General features: G+C 58.1%; 3 protein-coding genes across 6 annotated transcripts in view; 1 reads left to right on the forward strand and 2 right to left on the reverse strand.

The window, feature by feature from the left end:
- Window positions 1–313: 313 nt before the first annotated feature.
- MYD88 (MYD88 innate immune signal transduction adaptor) lies at window positions 314–3,854 on the reverse strand. Its single transcript, XM_045436560.1, has 5 exons — window positions 3,438–3,854; window positions 2,476–2,610; window positions 1,952–2,132; window positions 1,680–1,771; window positions 314–1,405 (listed from the first exon to the last, which is right to left on the reverse strand). The coding sequence occupies exons 1-5, from the start codon at window positions 3,763–3,765 to the stop codon at window positions 1,251–1,253; spliced, it is 891 nt and encodes a 296-aa protein (XP_045292516.1). The 5' UTR covers window positions 3,766–3,854; the 3' UTR covers window positions 314–1,250.
- A 1,505-nt stretch (window positions 3,855–5,359) lies between these two features.
- Window positions 5,360–15,522, forward strand: ACAA1 (acetyl-CoA acyltransferase 1). The gene is made up of 12 exons (XM_045436559.1): window positions 5,360–5,646; window positions 5,833–5,926; window positions 6,910–6,967; window positions 9,250–9,329; window positions 9,632–9,674; window positions 11,726–11,824; window positions 12,666–12,746; window positions 13,888–14,078; window positions 14,223–14,402; window positions 14,678–14,733; window positions 14,846–14,991; window positions 15,236–15,522. Exons 1-12 carry the CDS (start codon window positions 5,470–5,472, stop codon window positions 15,309–15,311), a joined length of 1,281 nt encoding a protein of 426 aa, XP_045292515.1. The 5' UTR covers window positions 5,360–5,469; the 3' UTR covers window positions 15,312–15,522.
- Window positions 15,523–15,712: 190 nt separating this feature from the next.
- DLEC1 (DLEC1 cilia and flagella associated protein) overlaps window positions 15,713–17,164 on the reverse strand; it is a 94,605-nt gene continuing 93,153 nt past the window's right edge. For all 4 annotated transcript variants that reach the window (XM_045436556.1, XM_045436554.1, XM_045436553.1 and 1 more), the window contains 3 exons: window positions 16,281–16,434; window positions 15,981–16,104; window positions 15,713–15,895 (listed from right to left, as the gene is read on the reverse strand). In XM_045436556.1, the coding sequence (XP_045292512.1) occupies window positions 15,772–15,895; window positions 15,981–16,104; window positions 16,281–16,434 (402 nt within the window). In that variant the 3' untranslated portion in view covers window positions 15,713–15,771. The remainder of the gene's footprint in view (window positions 15,896–15,980; window positions 16,105–16,280; window positions 16,435–17,164) is intronic.

The following is a 17,164-nucleotide window of genomic DNA, read 5'->3' on the forward strand; positions in this document are numbered from 1 at the left end:
AGTTCTCCAGAGATCTGTGGGCTGGGATGGAAGTTCTCCAGACCCTCTTGGAGCCTGGAAGAGCCAGGCCAGGACCTAAAAGTGTGGCACAATCCGGGGAGAACCACGCTTGGTGAAGGCGAGCAGTGCCCCTGGTGTCTGGAACTGAGGCCACAGCCCCGGTGAGGCCTGGGACGTGTGAGCAGGGGCCCAGGCTTCGAGAAGCCCCTGCCAAACAAACCCACTGGAACCTACCCAGTGGGCCCATTTCTCTTGCCCAGGAGAGCTTTATCCCCGGTAAACTGCTTCCAATCTCCCAGACACAAGTGAAACCTATTTTTCCAAAAGTAGAGAACTGTTTATTATAAACCCAGGATACAGAAGGGAAATGACAAACACAGGCATATCTCGGCTCTCTCTGAAATTCTCACAATGCAGACAAAAGAGGTACGAAAGATACTTTTTTGAAATTGTTTAAAAAATATTCCCCAACGTCCCCAAGTGGGGATAAGTGCATGGTCAGCTAGGTGCTTCATCAAGATCATGCAGGGAGGGGCCTCCGGTCCCCCCACCAAGACCCTGAGGAAAGGTACCTTGCCCCAGCCTGGCTGGGTGCGGAGCAGAAAAGACACATTTTCTATTCGATTTAGGGTCCTGGGCTTTGCCCTGGGACAGAGACCTGAGACCAAGACATTTTCTCCCCTGAGGAGAGCTCGAAGGTAACTAGCATACAGATGCCGTAGGGAGGGAAGAACACCTATGTCTGCAGCTTACTTGCTATGCGAGTTCAAGCAGCGCTCTCTCTCTCTCTCTCTCTCTCTCTCTCGTTCTGTGCTGCCCTGCAGGCACAGATGCTGGCATATTGGGTTCTTTCCAGAGTCTGCTTTCAATGAAGGGGGTAAAAAGAGAAAAGGAACACACGTGGGCCGCACCTTTGTCCGGGGCTGGGCTCCCTCGACAGTGATTCAAACAGCTACTACCAGCTCTCCCTATCCTACTTAGTTCTCAGGTGGAGAGACCGAGGCCTAAGACGTGTGGACGGGTCAGAGCTGGCTCTGCTGGACCTCTTCTCAGTCCCGGCTGGCCCTGGATTCCGCTGTCCTGGCTCGATAACCCAGCACGTGGACACGTTACTGGTCCCGTGCAGGACGTACAGCGTGTCCGTGGAGTTGGCATCTCCCGGAACTGAGAAGCAAGTGGGGCACAGGTTACCCCTACGGCAGGAGGAAGCAGGGGCAGAAGCACACACGCCCAGGGGCCCGGGGCAATCTTCAGGGCAGGGACAGGGCCTTGGCAAGGCGGGTCCAGAACCAGGACTTGGTGCAAGGGTTGGTGTAGTCACAGACGGTGATGAACCGCAGGATGCTGGGGAACTCTTTCTTCATTGCCTTGTACTTGATGGGGATCAGTCGCTTCTGATGGGCACCTGCAAGCCAAGAGGTTCAGAGCTGGCACCAGGCCCTCCCTCCACAGCCAGTGGGACCCGTCCCCAGCCCAGGCGTTAACAACAGGCCTCCCCGCAATCAAGCACCCGTGGCACCCATTCACCCACACAGAGGGCACTCGTGCACACACACTCAAGTGTGCGGAAACCTACAGGAGCTCCTTGGTGCTGCATCCGTGGCCCTTGATGAGGGACTGATGGCATCCCGAGGCCCCGTCTACCCCCTCCTCTGTGGCAAAGGCAGTGCTGAGCTTACCGGGAGAGAGGCTGAGCGCAAACTTGGTCTGGAAGTCACATTCCTTGCTTTGCAGGTAATCATCAGAGACCACCACCACCATCCGGCGGCACCTAGGGGACAGCGGGCAGGCTGCAGGCACTGTGCCAACCTGGTTCATCAGGGGATGGCCTCAGGAGGAGTCCACTGTGGTCAGACTAGACAGGGTCCAACTGGGAGAATCTCAGCATCTGGATCCCTTGGGCAGGCCTTTGTGTACCCACCCACTTGACCCCACTGGCCTCTTAGCCAACCTCTTCTCAATGAGCTCGCTGGCGATGGACCAGACACAGGTGCCAGGGAGGACATCGCGATCAGACACACACAACTTCAGCCGATAGTCTGTCTGTTCCAGCTGCCGGATCATCTCCTGAACAAACTGAATATCGCTGGGGCAGTAGCAGATGAAGGCATCAAAACGCTCCGGCATTTGCCCTGGGTGCAGAGCACAAGGGTGATGTTAAACCTCTGCAAAAGAGGAGCCCGCCAGGAACCCCCAGCCTAGGTGACTCGGTCCTGAACCCTACACCAATCCCAAAATGACACTAAGAGAAAGTGCTCTTCCCAGGAGAGGGAAGGTGAGTGTCTCTCCCCTCCACCTCCCACCCTGGGCCAAGCCCTGGGGTGACCATAAGACAGACACGTCATTTCATGGGAGTCTCACACCAACTCAGAGGTAAGATCATTATTCCCATTTCCTAGGTGAGGATGATCTTAACACAATGTCCTATGGTCCACCTGTCACGCCTGGCCCGGCGGAGCAGTACTGGATCCTTACCCAAGGGGTCATCAAGCGTGGTGATGCCTGCCAGCTCTGATGTCCGTGGGTCACTGCTATCTACAGCAGCCACCTGTAAGGGCTTCTCAGACTCCTCCTGCTGCTGTTTCAGAATATACTTCTGGCAGTCCTCCTCTGTGGGGAAGAGACAGGGTGTGGCAGGCTCCCTGGGTTTGTCCCATGCCTCTATCCACAGTCAGGACCCATCCCTGGCCCTACTTCCTTAGCTATGTTGGGCTCCAGGGCTTTCCCAGCCCACTGGTGCCACGCACAGTTCAACAGCTCTGAAAAGTTGAGCTCCCACCTGGCTCTGACCATCCCAAAGGGATGGTGTTCTGGTCGTCTGGGAAGTCATCATGGCCAGGCTTGTGTCCTTCTGTCCCTTTGTCCTGGCCCTCCTTCCTAGGACTCCTGAACCCAAGGTCTGCTTCTTCTAGGATCCACGGCTGATGTGAGCAAGGGACGGGATATGCAAGAACGGCTCAGGAGACGCAGTGGTGGGTATATAAACGAGGCCCCAACCAGGCAAGATGCAGCCGTCTATATTATGTGGCAGCTAGTGGCAGGAAGGGATGCATTTCCCTGGGACCTGAGGTTTCCGTGACTGTCAGCTTTCAGTCCCTCACCTGTCCTGTTGCTGTACTTGAAGTAGTCCTGACTCCCCCACAGAGGACCCCCATTCTGAGTCCTGGCCCTACAGGAAAACATTTGCCTAAGATGTTTCCCTCTGCTGTCTGCCTCTCCCACCCTTCACCTCCTTTCTCCAGTTCCTGTCATCCCAGTGTTGAAAGGGGGAACTGGTCCCACACGGTGGTACCCCCTCTGCAGGCTGCCTCCAGCCCCCCTCCCCTGCCCCCCAGGCAGGAAAAGGGGGCCTCTCCAGGGGAGAATGGATGCTGAGGCTGGTGAAGGTCAGCTCCCTCGTCCCCCCAGGTATGAGGCCGGGAAGCGCGTGTCCTCACCGATGCTGGGCCCCAGTTCCACCAGCACGTCATCGCGGCCCAGCTTGGTGAGCAGCTCCAGCAGACGGCCCACCGAGGCTCCCGGGCGTCCCTGCCAGTCGTCCAGGAGCTTGCCCATGGGGTCGGCATGCGCCTCCAGCTGCCGGATCTCCAAGTACTCGAAGCCCATCTCCTCAGCCAGCGCCGTCCAGTCGGCCGCCACCTGCGTCCGCACGTTCAGGAACAGCGACAGGCGGCGCCGCACTCGCACGTTGAGGGCAGCTAGAGGCAGGGAGGACGCCGAGGGGATGGGGGACGCGGACCCCGCGCTGGAGCCTCCGGCGGCCATGGCGGGCTACCCCGGAGCCTCAGCGCTGTCGAGTCGCGCAGCAGGTCCGCTCTTCCTTCTTCCTTTACCGCCACCCCCGCCCCCGGCCCCGCCCCGCGGGTTTCTGTTTCCGAGAAGCGCCGCCCTGCCCTTCAATCTGGAGCCCTAGCACTTGTGTGGAGGTGGGGGTGCCCCATCTCTGCTCGCGGGGTCTCGGGCGACAGGCGACATGGGAACCGGGGGACCTGCCTTTTGAGGTGTGGAGGCCCACAGACCTGTCCTCCAGGGTCTAGGGCGGTGGCGGGAGGGCGGGGCGCCCGGGGGCGGTAGGGGGGACACGACCTTCCTTTGGGGGTTGTAGGAAATAGGGGCCTTGCCCTTTGGGATCTGATAGAATCACACCCTTTCCTTTGGGGATCTGCGGGGTTCATATGTTACTGCCCTCGAGGATGGCGGGGAGGGGGCAAAGGAGGAGCCCTTCCCCCCAACCCTGTCCCTGGATCTCCTGGGAATGCACAATCCAGGCCTTGGGATTGTGGGGGAACCTCCAGCTGTACACCCAGAGGTGAGGTGGGAAAGGGTATGCTACCTTCTGGAGCCTGAGGCATGCCACGGTCCTGCCTTTGAAAGGTGGGAAACCGTCCGGGGTTGAGAATAACACCCTGGCCTTTGGTGTCTGGGACAAACGCAGGGCTATTCTCTGGGGTCTAGAGAAACACATTTACCAACGGGAGTCAAGGGGGCACCAGCCTTGCTCTCTAGGGTTATGGGGGGAGGGAAGTTGGAAAACACAGTCCTGACCTAAGGAACTTTGGTCTTTAATTCAATAGGTATTTATTGATCACCTGCTAAGTGTCAAGCATGTTGCAGGCATCCCGGATACAGGGTGCCTCCCTGCCTCGGTGCAGACCTCAGCCTAGTGCAGGAGGTGGGCATTAATTAAATAAACCCAAATTACTGCAAAATTGGTAAGATAGGTACTCTCTCTAGATTAAGAGCTTGTCACATCTCGGTCACTTTACACAATCTGTTCTCCTGCCGCACCAGACTCCCCAGTTCCCTCAGTGTTCTCGAAAGACTTCCCAGGAGAGCCCAAGCACATCGGGGTAGGGCTCTGGGGCGTCTCGGAATTAAGTCCCCCAGCTTCGGTACTGGGACTCAGGAGACAGTCAAGAAGACCAGGAAGGGGAAAGAATTGAGTCCCCGCCTCCTCCTTCCCAAACCGGAAGCCGCAGGCGGGGCCTTTGGTGGTCCAGTCCTCGGTTTGGTGGCAGGCAGTGGGCAGAGTTTTAGGGGAAGCGAGCCCCGGCAGTGGCGGAGTTTGTTTCAAGGTACCGAACGGGCTCTGGGAGTCTCTCCTCGGGTTTGGCAGTAGGCGGTGCTGCGAGTAGAAAAGTTTCCGGCCCGCAATTCTGGGCGGGGCTTCGGAAGTGTCCACCTCCTGGTTGGCCGCCTTAAGCCACCGCAGGCGGGGCTTTGAGTAGAAAGACTCTCGGCGTAAACCGAGAGCTCCGCTTTAGCGGCTCTGGTTGGAAGCGGGGGCGGGACCTCAGGCACACAGCCCTCTGGTTGGCTGAGACAAGCGATAGGCGGGGCCTTGGGGGCGGGGCTGTGGGCCGTGTTAAGGGGCCGGGGTAGAGTGCGGCTCTGCGCTTGCGCCGCGGGCGGGCTGTTAGCTCCTGCGCTGTCCCCGCAGGTTGGAGGTCTACCCCACAGAGTTGCGCGATGCGTAGGTTGCAGGTAGTGCTCGGGCACCTGACGGGCAGGCCCGGTTCGGGTTGGGAGCCGGCGCCGCAGGCCGCGCCGTGCTGGAGCAGCGCTCAGCCGGTGTCGGCCGACGACGTGGTGGTAGTGCACGGGCGGCGCACCGCCATTGGCCGAGGGGGCCGCGGCGGCTTCAAGGTGAGGCCCCTGGGCCGGGCGCCGGGTGGGAGACCGCGGGCAAGAGCGGTCTGGGGTCTGGCGCGGGAGTGGCTCTGCGCCCGAGCTGTGACCGCTGTGTCTCTCGGGTGGGATGGGGGAGCGGGGACCCCGGGAACCCCGTGCATCGCCGGCGGGAGACCACGGTGGCCGCGCTTCCCGCTGCAGGACACCACCCCCGACGAGCTTCTCTCTGCCGTCATGACCGCGGTTCTGCGAGACGTCAAGCTGAGCCCTGCCCAGCTGGGGGACATCTGCGTGGGTGAGCACACTGCCCAGGCCCTGGGCTCGGTCCTCCTCGCGCTCCCATCCGGCCAAAGCCCTTCTCAAACACCTCCTCACCCTCCAGGCACTTTCCAGGTGCTTTCACTGAGAGAAATGACCAGGGGCTCCTTGCATTCGAATTTAATTGTTCCTTTAGGGCTACCGCCTCCAGGCACGTTCCGCCCCACCCCTACCCCAAGCAAGTTCTGCCTGTGGAGTTTGTTGGAAAGCAGCGATCTCAATGACATTCTAACACCCAAGCACTTGTCACAGGGATTTGCGGACACCGGACACCATAGGAGACCAAAGGCTAGGGTTCACTACCCATCCTGTCTGTGCCACCACAGAACACAGGGACCATCAAATACCATGTAGTTCAGCCCCTCACAGATGGAGAAACTAAGTCCTGGGAAATTTTCAGCAGAGATTGCACCCGAATCCAGGGTCTCTTGACTTTCCGACCCTTTCCCTCCACCCCTACTCCTCTAGCCTGGAAACAACAGAACACGGCCAGGCTCCCATCAAGTAGGTGCCACCCCTAGGTGTTTCCTAGGGGAATCACTGTTCCACCTCTGAAATGCCTGCAGGGCTTGGCTGAGGACACTCAGGGAGGTGGGCATTTTCAGAAATTCATTTTCCTAACTGACAAGACCAGTTCGTTTGCCCGCAAGTTTTGCCTTGCAATCTTCGCCTTGCAATCTTCTTTCCATGTTTCCTTTAAAGGCAGGCAACCAGCCCGCTGTGCATTGATTTGGAAAAGCAGGGTGCGTGGGCAAGGGACCTTGCGACTCTCGGAGATGGGGTTTAATTGTATGGTCAGAGCAAGCTGCTATATGACTGGCTCCTTGAAATTCTAGGGCCTCAAGGGAACTGCTGAGGGCTTGTGTTGCTGAAGAAAGATCTGGAATGTCCCCTTTCTAGTAGTCACAACTGTACCTTCCTGTCTAGAACACTATCTGAATAAAGGTTTGTTGTCCACAGGAAATGTGCTTCAGCCCGGGGCCGGAGCAATCATGGCCCGAATTGCCCAGTTTCTGAGGTAAACTTTTCTAGTTCTAGCTGTGGGTTATTTTGACTCTTGGGTGGGCTCGGGCCCCAGGGGACTCAGCCTATGAGTGGAAGAGGGTCGGGTTGGACACCAGGCCTGGATGCAATCTGAGTCGTTGGCACCCTGTTCTTGTGGACACTACCTTTCCCCTACTTTGGCATTTTTTTTTTTTTTCAACGTTTATTTATTTTTGGGACAGAGAGAGACAGAGCATGAACGGGGGAGGGGCAGAGAGAGAGGGAGACACAGAATCGGAAACAGGCTCCAGGCTCTGAGCCATCAGCCCAGAGCCTGACTCTGGGCTCGAACTCACGGACCGCGAGATCGTGACCTGGCTGAAGTCGGACGCTTAACCGACTGCGCCACCTAGGCGCCCCGGCATTTTTTTTTTAAAGTGATGTCTACACTCAATGTGGGGCTCAAACTTACTACCCCAAGACCAAGAGTTGCATGCTCTACCTACTGAGCCAGCTAGGTGCCCTTCCCTTGCTTTGAGTGAAGGGTACATTACTGGCTCTGAGCCAGGACAAACAGGGCCTTGGGGAATAGAGAAAAAGTTATCTGTGCCGTGATGATCTAGACAAAGTTAGCTTGTTGCTCTGCCTTTTTTAAGTGTGGGTTCTGTCCTGTTTTGCCAGGTAGCTAACCAGGAAGGTTACCCTTCAGCACACTGAAAAGTGACTTTGAGCTTTTTAAAGCTAGTTGAGCAGGCTGGGACCTCCCAGGGCACAGCACATCAGAGACTTGGGGACATGGCAGAACCCTGGGGCAGGGGGTCTTCCAGGAGGGGCCCTGGTTAAACTTGCCCTTCACCGCTCGTTGTCCTAAGACGGGAGAGGAGTGCTTAAATTATTTTAATGTGTGGATTTAAGAACCACTTAATTTTTTTTTTTTTTTTCAACGTTTATTTATTTTTGGGACAGAGAGAGACAGAGCATGAACAGGGGAGGAGCAGAGAGAGAGGGAGACACAGAATCGGAAACAGGCTCCAGGCTCCGAGCCATCAGCCCAGAGCCTGACGCGGGGCTCGAACTCCCGGACCGCGAGATCGTGACCTGGCTGAAGTCGGACGCTTAACCGACTGCGCCACCCAGGCGCCCCTAGAACCACTTAATTTGGGGGCACCTGGTGGCTGAGTTAGTTAAGTGTCCAACTCTTGATTTCAGCTCAGGTCATGATCTCAGTTCATGCCCCGCATTGGGCTCCGTGCTGAGAGTCTGGAGCCTACTTGGGATTCTTCCTCTCACCCTCTCTCTCTGCCCCTCCCCCGCTCGCCCCCCCCCCCATCTCAAAATAAATATTAAAAAAAAAAAAAAGAACCACTTAACTTTGCACACCCAGCTACCTGGAGAAGAAATAACCCTCCCTCACATGGTGCCTTGTATGGGGTAGGTATTTAGTGAACACTTGGTGGCTGGGGGGAAGAGATGGTGACTAGGTAGTACAGAGTCAGGAGACCTGGGAAGGCCTAAACAGGCTGCATGGGCTTGGAGGCTACCTCTCTGAGTCAGCAGAGCCTGCCCTGGCTCAGGGGTTGCCAACACTGGCTGCACACCAGCATCACCGAGCACTTTCACCCATGAGGTTCAGGGTTCATGGGTCTAAAGAGGGCCTGAGGATTTCCACAGGGCTTTGTACCCTTGGCGAGGGCAGGATACTTCAGGAGGGGCAGCCCCACCAGCTTCTAGGACTGGGACCAATGTAGGAGCCTAGGGGAACACACCCCAATAGGGCATATTACAACACTTGGTACCCATCAAGCGTTCTTTGTCCAGCTGGGAACAGGCCTTCCAGAGAGAATCGGAACATAAAGGGTTAGCCATATGGGTACTAGTAAGGCTGATGGTTTCTGACTTCATACTTGAGACTTTTTTTTTTTTTTTGCTTTGGTTCTTTGTCCCAGCAATAGATCCCCTTCTCTGTTGTTTTGGAGGAAACAGATGTATAATTTTCCTTTTTTAATTTTCAAAGGGAAAGAAAGAAGGCTCCCAGTGGCCCAACCAGCTTTCCTTGACCTTGGGCTGTTTTTGACCTAGGTTGAGGAGAATCACGGGGAAAGGGCATGTACTATGGAGCCCTGGAGAGCAAGTGCCTGCAGAGATGGGGTCTGCTCAGTATGGATCTGGCCTGCAGAGGGGATAGGGCTGTTGGTTTGTTCCCCTGGTTTTTGCACCCCTTATGGGGCAGTGCTATTGACCAGGAGCATAGACCTGCTTTCCATGAGAGCCTGGCAGAGGAGAGGGTGCTGATTGTGGTCTCACTTTCTGTTTCAGTGACATCCCAGAGACTGTGCCTTTGTCCACTGTCAATAGACAGTGTTCGTCTGGGCTCCAGGCAGTGGCCAACATAGCTGGTAAGTTGTGACAGGGTGGGTGCCCACTGCTATAGCCTGGCCTTGGTCCTGGCTCCATGGGTTTGGGTCAGCAAGGTCACTGTCTGCTGGGCAAGCAATACGGATTTCTGAGAGGGCTCTCTCTGGCCACACAGTGAAGGATAACCCTTTGCCACTGCACCCAGCCTTTTCTGGATGCTTGAGTCTTCCAAATCTGAGGCTGGGGCTAAGTCCCACTTAGAGACCAGGTGGGGAAGAGGCTCCTCTGTCCCCAGAACAGATGGACTCTGATAAAGGATGTTTATGAAATGCTTTTGTTGCAGGTGGCATCAGAAATGGGTCTTATGACATTGGCATGGCTTGTGGGTAAGAATTTCTTTCTGCCAGAGCTTACTGACCAATTTCTAACAGTAAAACTAATTTGCATCTCTTGAGTTCTCAGAGGCTAGGATTACAGGATTCCCCCTACCCCTTTAAGGCAGCTGGCTGAGAGTAGGTTCCCACAAATTCAGCTTAGAAGTAGCCCCAAGCTCTGGGTGCTCGGGAATCATGCATACCACTTAGCACTAGTGGGGAAAGGGCATTAATTGGCTTTTAAGAGCTTGCTTTCTTGGAAATCTGTCAGGCTGGAAAATGCAAGTATTTTGAAAAAACCTAGAACTTGGGTTTCCTTCTCTGGCCCCTTTCTCATTTATGATGCTGTTGAGAGAAGCATTGCAGTTTGGGTTTCCTAAAGCCAGGGACAATTGCCTGTTGTATAACTAGTCTGTTCGTTTCTTTAGGCTGTCAGTCCCCTGGTCTCCCTCTTTGGTACCAAGGTGGAAACTGGCAGCTGCCTCCTGGGCTCTGAGGGCACAGTCAGGCCTGTGGCGGTTCGGTCACGGTCAGCTGTGGCTGTCTTCTTCAGCCGTGGCACATGGAGCCGCTGGAGGGGCAATAGGCAGTGCCTCCTGGAGGGGAAGGGCCCTCGGGCCCAGAGCGGGACGAGTGTCTTGTGTTGGGAGGGCAGGCTCTGGGACGCGAGCAGCCCCAGGGTTTTGACACACTCTCTGCCTTTCGTTTCTTCTTTGTAGCATTTTTTTTATTTTTATTTTTTAATGTTTATTTATTTTTGAGAGCGAGAGAGGGCATGAGCGGGGGAGGGGCAGAGAGAGAGGGAGACACAGAATCGGAAGCAGGCTCCAGGCTCTGAGCTGTCGGCACAGCGCCCGACGCGGGGCTTGAACTCACGGACTGTGAGATCATGACCTGAGCCAAAGTCGGATGCTCAACTGACTGAGCCACCCAGGCACCCCCTTTGTAGCATTTCTTGATTGGAGCACTGTCGGGCCTCCTTGAGGCTGTACTGCGTGGTGCTGGGTTGCTCTGTCCTATCCACTTGTAAATAAAGCCAGAGGCCACACTGTGGGGCCTTTGGCCAGCAAGGGCCACCGCCACTCTGCCCTTTGATTTCTCTCATGTTCCTCTATCTTACTGGAGGACGGAAAGGTGTGGGTAACTTGGCAGGAGCCCTCATGAGTTTTTTAGAGGGTGTCTGAGTCCCCAGGTGGGTTAAAGACTGTGTTTCCAGACTATTGAGGGTCTGGGTCAAGACTGTCCCCCATAGGCTGATCATGAACAGTAGCTCCTGGCATCCTGGTTGGGAGTGGGCTCTGGGGCCAGACACCTACATTTCTAAATCTGGATCTCTGCTGAGTGACTACGGACAGGTTACTCACCTCTCTGGGCCTCCTCTCTAAAATGGGGATAACTACCGCAGTCCTGTTGAAGTTGATAAAATCAAGTAGAGTAATAACAGCAGCTAACACTCTGGGACGTACGTCATGGGACTGATGCTGTCAAAGTGCTCTAATATCTGAAAAGATTTTAAAATAGCACAGGGCACATGGAAAGCATCCAGTTATGTGTCATCCCTTGAGGCCCTGTGTTCCTGCATCTCATTGATGGGCTTTGTGACCTCTCTGAGATCTTGCCTTCCTATGAGCAATTACCACCTCCTGGTCTACGCAGGTCAGATGCTCTTTGGTCTCTGGCTTTTTAAATATTTGTCTCTTCTGCCCTCTGAACCTTTGGTGCCTGAGGGCAGGGCCTGGACTTCTGGCCCTGCGCTCTCCCCCTACTGTGGCTAGCACTAGGCCGTTCTCCTAGGAACTGCTGATTCGGCTGGCTACAGGAGAGTTGTGTTAGGGAAGCATAGCGCTGCCTGGCAGCGTGGACTGTGCAGACTGCCCTGGGGTGGGAATGACTCAGCAGCCCTGCACCCCCAGCTCTGCCTTGCTGGCCAGTGCCCTGCCCAGGGTTCCCACACAGCCCGCTGGATTTCCCAGGGCTCCCTGGCTATTTCCCATCACTCGCCAGATGCACAGCTAACCCTGGGCGAGTCCTGAGAGTGACCACCTCCTCCGCTCCCTCCTCAGGGTAGAGTCCATGTCCCTGGCTGACAGAGGGAACCCCGGAAATATCACTTCACGCTTGGTGGAGAAGGAGAAGGCCAGAGATTGCCTGATTCCCATGGGGTGAGTGGGTCCCCGCGGCTCCCTTCCTGACCTGGAGCGGGGGCACAGGGGCTTGGATCATCTTGTGGCCTCCTGCCTCTGGGCCTGTTCTGCTCCTCTGGGACATGGGGATGGGACTTGCCCCTGACTTCCCTTTCCTGGGGCCTCCAGGTCCTCCGTGCTTCTGGGTCTCCAGTCACGGCCCAGCCTGTCCTTCCCACCCTGAGGGGCCAGTCGCACGAGGGACGATGGCAGCTGTATGACAAAGCCTTGGAGGCTTAGACACTCGTAGTGGGAAGCTTTGAGTTGGAGCACGCTGTGAGGGAGCCTGGGCCCTGTCAGATGGAGTGTTACAAGCGCCTGGCATTGGCGTGGCACCTTAGCTCTACCGCTAATGCCACCGAGCCTCTGGGCCGTCCCCTGGGTCCGTAAGCAGGGAGTCCTGGCTCCCCTGGATTTGAGGCTCGGGGAGGGCAGTGCCCTGGCTTCCTCCACGTCCGGTGACCCTATTTCACGGGGAGGCCTGGAAAGCCAGAAGCCCAGGTTGGAAGGCCTAGCTGTGGCTCTGGGCTCCCAGGATGAGGGCGGGCTCTGACCACTGTGAGCAGAAAGCCTGGGCGTGGCCTTCCCGGAGGACCCCGGGAGGCTTCATCTTCCCAGATTGGAGCAGCTTTCCTCCAGGCATAGCAGATGTGCCCCCACACTCCACCCCGAGTGTTGTTCGGTGTCCGTGGCGGGACGGGCCCTCCCGCTCTCCGCTGCCTACGGCTGCAGGGGCCCAGGCCTGCAACCACAGCCCTGCAGCCCAGCCTGGGCCCCCAGCTGCTGGGCACGACCGCATGGTGTGTTGGTTCCATTTTAGGATAACGTCAGAGAATGTAGCCGAGCGGTTTGGCATTTCACGGGAGAAGCAGGATACCTTTGCCCTGGCTTCCCAGCAAAAGTGAGTGCTCTTTGGGATGGGGCGTTTACGGGGCTGCAGAGAAGTTTTGAGGCCGGATTAAGTGGCCTCAGGTGGAGCTGTCCTTAGGCTACAGCTGGGCAGTGAGTGGTTTCCAAGCCCAGCGCCTGCCAGGAAAGAGAGGTGGGCAGGGACCGGGGCCACTGTGCGTTGGTAGCACTTCCACGTCCTATTACTGTCTGCTCAGCCTGAGTCTCGTCTCCCTGGCTGGGCTTCGGTTGCCCCATCTAATCATCAGGAGTGTAACGAGGGCCGGGACTCTTCTCTAACTGGCTGTGGCTTGGCGATTAGACACGGCAGCCCTGGGCTACCCTGGATAGCCTGGATTGTGGGGCCTGCACTGCTGGAGCCCCTGGCATGCCAGCTTCTGGACTACTGGAGCTCGGGTAGCATCAGAAGAACCCCAGGGGCTCGGGCCTCAGGGCAGGGGCAGGCTGAGGTTGGCAAGCCCCAGATGCCCAGAGAGAATGGCAAGAGAAGGGAGTGGGCTTCCCTGAGGCAGTGGTTCCTAGCCACTTGGGGTCAGGTAACCATTTGAAAACTTGGTGGGAAGTGTGGAATGTTCCCCAGGGGAGACCCCCAGGCACTGACATTTTGCATATGATTGCAAGGATGACCCTAAAACACTTTGTACTTTTGTACTGTTCAAATCCTAAGATTCGCTAAGTAGCTAGTAGTAGGTGTCATTTTCAGTAGGTGGAAACTGGGGAGCAGATGAAATTGAGCTCCCAAGACGGGCAGACAAGGTGGCAGAGCCTGGCACAGATACTCCTGGGGCTCTGTGTTTGGTAGAGGCAAACGGCAGGCTCAGTCCCACTTGGGTGCCGGGCTCAAAGGGGAGCCACCACATCTAAACCTCCCCTTCCCATCAAGATTGGGATTGGCCGGGATCTGAAGGTATGAGGCTGGCAGCGAAGAAGGCCTCCCGCTCCCAGGCTGGGGTGGAGGGGCCCAAGGCAATCCCTTAGAGCTCCCCGCAACCCGAGGCCAGCACGGCCTCGCATTTAGCAGCCTGAGCTTGTGCCTACCCCGATGGGCAGGGGCAGTGGAGGCAATGGGAGGGACCCCTGGAGGGAAGGGAACCCCAAGGGAGCCTGAGCCTGGCTGTCCATGGTGCTGGCAGGGCCGCCAGAGCCCAGAGCAAGGGCTGTTTCCGAGCTGAGATCGTGCCTGTGACCACCACGGTCCATGATGACAAGGGGACCGAGAGGAGCATCACCGTGGCCCAGGATGAGGGTATCCGCCCCAACACCACCATGGAGGGCCTGGCCAAACTGAAGCCTGCCTTCAAGAAGGGTGGCTCTACCACGGCTGGTGAGATCGGGCTGGGGGCGGGGACAGGAGGGGCAGCGGCCTTGCAGGGTGTTCTCTGGGTGCCTGGAGCCTCCAGGCGAGGTGTGCAGGTGGAACTCTTCCTCCCTGCCCTGAGGCATCCTAACGCCTGTGATTTGCCTCTAGGAAACTCTAGTCAGGTGAGTGATGGGGCAGCTGCCCTCCTGCTGGCCCGGAGATCCAAGGCAGAAGAGTTGGGCCTTCCCATCCTTGGGGTCCTGAGGTCCTATGCAGTGGTTGGGGTCCCACCTGACATCATGGGCATTGGACCTGCCTGTGCCATTCCTGTAGCTTTGCAAAAAGCAGGTAAGGCGCTTCCTTCACACTCTGGATCTGGATCTGACCCCTGCCTCTCTTGCTGTTGTTGGGGGTGGGTAGGTCACGTGATTGGTGCAGAGGGAAGGTGGGGCAGGCCAGCATCCCTACCCAAGCCCCTTCCCGACCTCACAGCCGGGACCCGCCTGCCCGTGTGGGGCAGACACACCCAGCTGCCTTTAGGTCTTGGATGGGATGGGGGCCTGGGGAGACGAGTCCTCCCAGGGGGACACTGGGTCAGTTCAGGTCTTTCCCCTTGCCCGCAGGGCTGACGGTGAATGACGTGGACATCTTTGAGATCAATGAGGCCTTCGCAAGCCAGGTGAGCTTTTCTTTCCCACGGCTGTCCCGGCCCTGGCTAGTGGAGCTGGGGCGAGTGGGCGCACGGTGGGGGGAGGGGAGGGAACTACAGCTGATGCTCTGCCTCCCTCCAGGCTGTCTACTGTGTGGAGAAGCTGGGACTCCCCCCCGAGAAGGTGAACCCTCTGGGGGGTGCGGTGGCCTTGGGTCACCCACTGGGCTGCACTGGAGCTCGACAGGTCATCACGCTCCTCAACGAACTAAAGCGTCGCGGGAAGAGGTGAGGCTGACCCCCATGGGGGTGTCACGTGGATGCGCAGGGTGGGGTAGCTGAGGGGGAAGCGTACAGGCCCCCACACGCTGAGGCTAGAGGGCCAGGGGGCAGGGCGCCGGGAACTGCAGCGACGGTCTGCCCCCCTGTGCGGGGGCCTAGGTGGGCAGTCTGGGAACCCGGGAGGGCCTGGTGATGAGGCCTCTGCCCTGGTGCCTTCACCCAGCAGACACAATCCATCTTGCGTCCACAGGGCATACGGGGTGGTGTCCATGTGCATCGGGACCGGGATGGGAGCCGCTGCTGTCTTTGAATACCCTGGAAACTGAGCGAGCCCCGGGCCAGAGGCACCGTTTAGTTCTGCTCTGGGGGTGGCCGCAGCACTGGGCAGAGCAAGACACGGGGACTAACGTGAGCGCTGGTGGCGCAGTGTAGGTGTGGCCGAGGTAGAGGGCTGCTCTCTGCCAGCTTACCCAGGCCACCGTGTAAGTCCTGGGGGGTGAGCTGTGCATCAGACAGTAAATATGTGTTCTCATCTTAGCGGTTGTGGTTCTTCCCAAGGGCCGGTTCTGGCCGTTGGTGGTGTTGCCTCTTGCCTAGCTGAGTACTCACTCATTCTTCCTGCCTTCTGCGTCAGTGCTGAGGGCACGCGAGGCCTGCCCTGCAAGGGAGTCCCTTCCATCCCAGGAGCTGCTTGGAGGTCCATCAGCCTGCACGTCTGCCCAGCAAATCTGTTCCCCAGCTCTGGGTCATGTTTTATTTCCGAAGCTGGGGGCTGAGGGCAGAGCCTCAGAGCTGGTGGGGTGACACGTATCTCTCGTCATAAGAGCCTTGGCCCCGGAGCCGCAGGGTGCAAGCCGCCTCCCCAAGCACACCTTCCACCGCCAGTGTGGCCTCGTACAGCTCACTGCTCCTAGGGGGAGTGGGGGTGCTGAGGTTAGGAAGGGAGCCCCGGCCAGGGGCTGTAGCCTGTGGGCAGGGCTGGGAGAGGCTGGTACCTGGCAGTGAAGAAAACTTGGAGGGTGGTGGTATTTGGGGGTGCATTGACCAGTCGCGCTTCCAGCAGCCCACTGCTTGGAGATACCCTGAAGGCCCCAGGGTCGTTGTCTGGCTCCTGCCGGCCTGCCCCAAGGGAAGCATAGGCAGCTCCATGTGCTGCCCCGGGAAGGCCCCCATCAGTGCCACAGGGCAGGGCAACCCTGGGGCCACTTGGGATTTGGGAATCGGCATGGTTTCCGATGCAGGAACTCCCAGGTGGTGCCAGCCTGCAGGGGAAACCGTGGGCATGTACAACCTACCCATCAGCACGGCCCAGTAGCTCCGACAGCCACTCAGGTTCATGAGGTAGACCTCCCGGACCCGTGCCTGGTTCACAAAGCAGGTCCCGAAGTCCACCCAGCTGGTGGAGAGCTGCAGCTCGGGCACGGCCACGGTGGCCTTCAGGGGCACCACCTAGGGGGACAGAGCAGAGCCTGTAACGTGGGGGCCCTCGTCCGCTCCTGCCGGGCTCGGAGCCAGGGGTACAGGTGCGGAAGCTTCTGAGGAGCTCCCAGTCAGCACCGCAGCTGTGCAGGGGGCTGGCCTGGCATCGAAAACCCAGGCCGGTGTGTGTGTGTGCAGGTCAAGGGCCCGGAAGACGCCATCTGCTCTCCCCACCACCCCACTGCCCCTGCCCCCATCAAGCTCTGTGTGTCCTGCTCCCGGTCAGGCCGCCCTCCCCGTCTTCCTCCATCCCCTGGGGGCCCCGAGGCCCAGCCCTTTGCCCCTCCTGGGCTCTGGGCCATCTCCCCTCTTCCTGGCCAGTCCCCCCACGTCACCCTCACGCGAGGCGCTGCCTCGCTCACCTTCCCCGCCCCTGGGCTCCCGCTGGAGGGCCCGCCTGGCTAGCCTGATTCTTCCTCCTGGCCTTTCTCGAACCCGCCCCTCAGGCTATCCCTTCTCAGTCCTCACCTGCGTCTTGCAGCCGGGAGCCCCGTTTCCCACCCCACGGCACGGCCCCTGGTTCTGAGCTGAGATGGGGAAGGAAGGAAGACCTGTATTTCTCGGGGTGTGTCCTCGGGGAAAGGCGTCCTCCAGGGCACACCGGGCCCTCAGGGCAAGGGCCGGGGCCGCTCCCGTTTCTGAGGGCCGCGTGGGGGTCCCACCTCCTCCGACCCACCAGGACAGTCTGGCCCGCTGCCCC

Source organism: Leopardus geoffroyi, chromosome C2, assembly GCF_018350155.1.
Source record: "Leopardus geoffroyi isolate Oge1 chromosome C2, O.geoffroyi_Oge1_pat1.0, whole genome shotgun sequence".
NCBI classification, from domain to species: Eukaryota; Metazoa; Chordata; class Mammalia; order Carnivora; family Felidae; genus Leopardus; species Leopardus geoffroyi.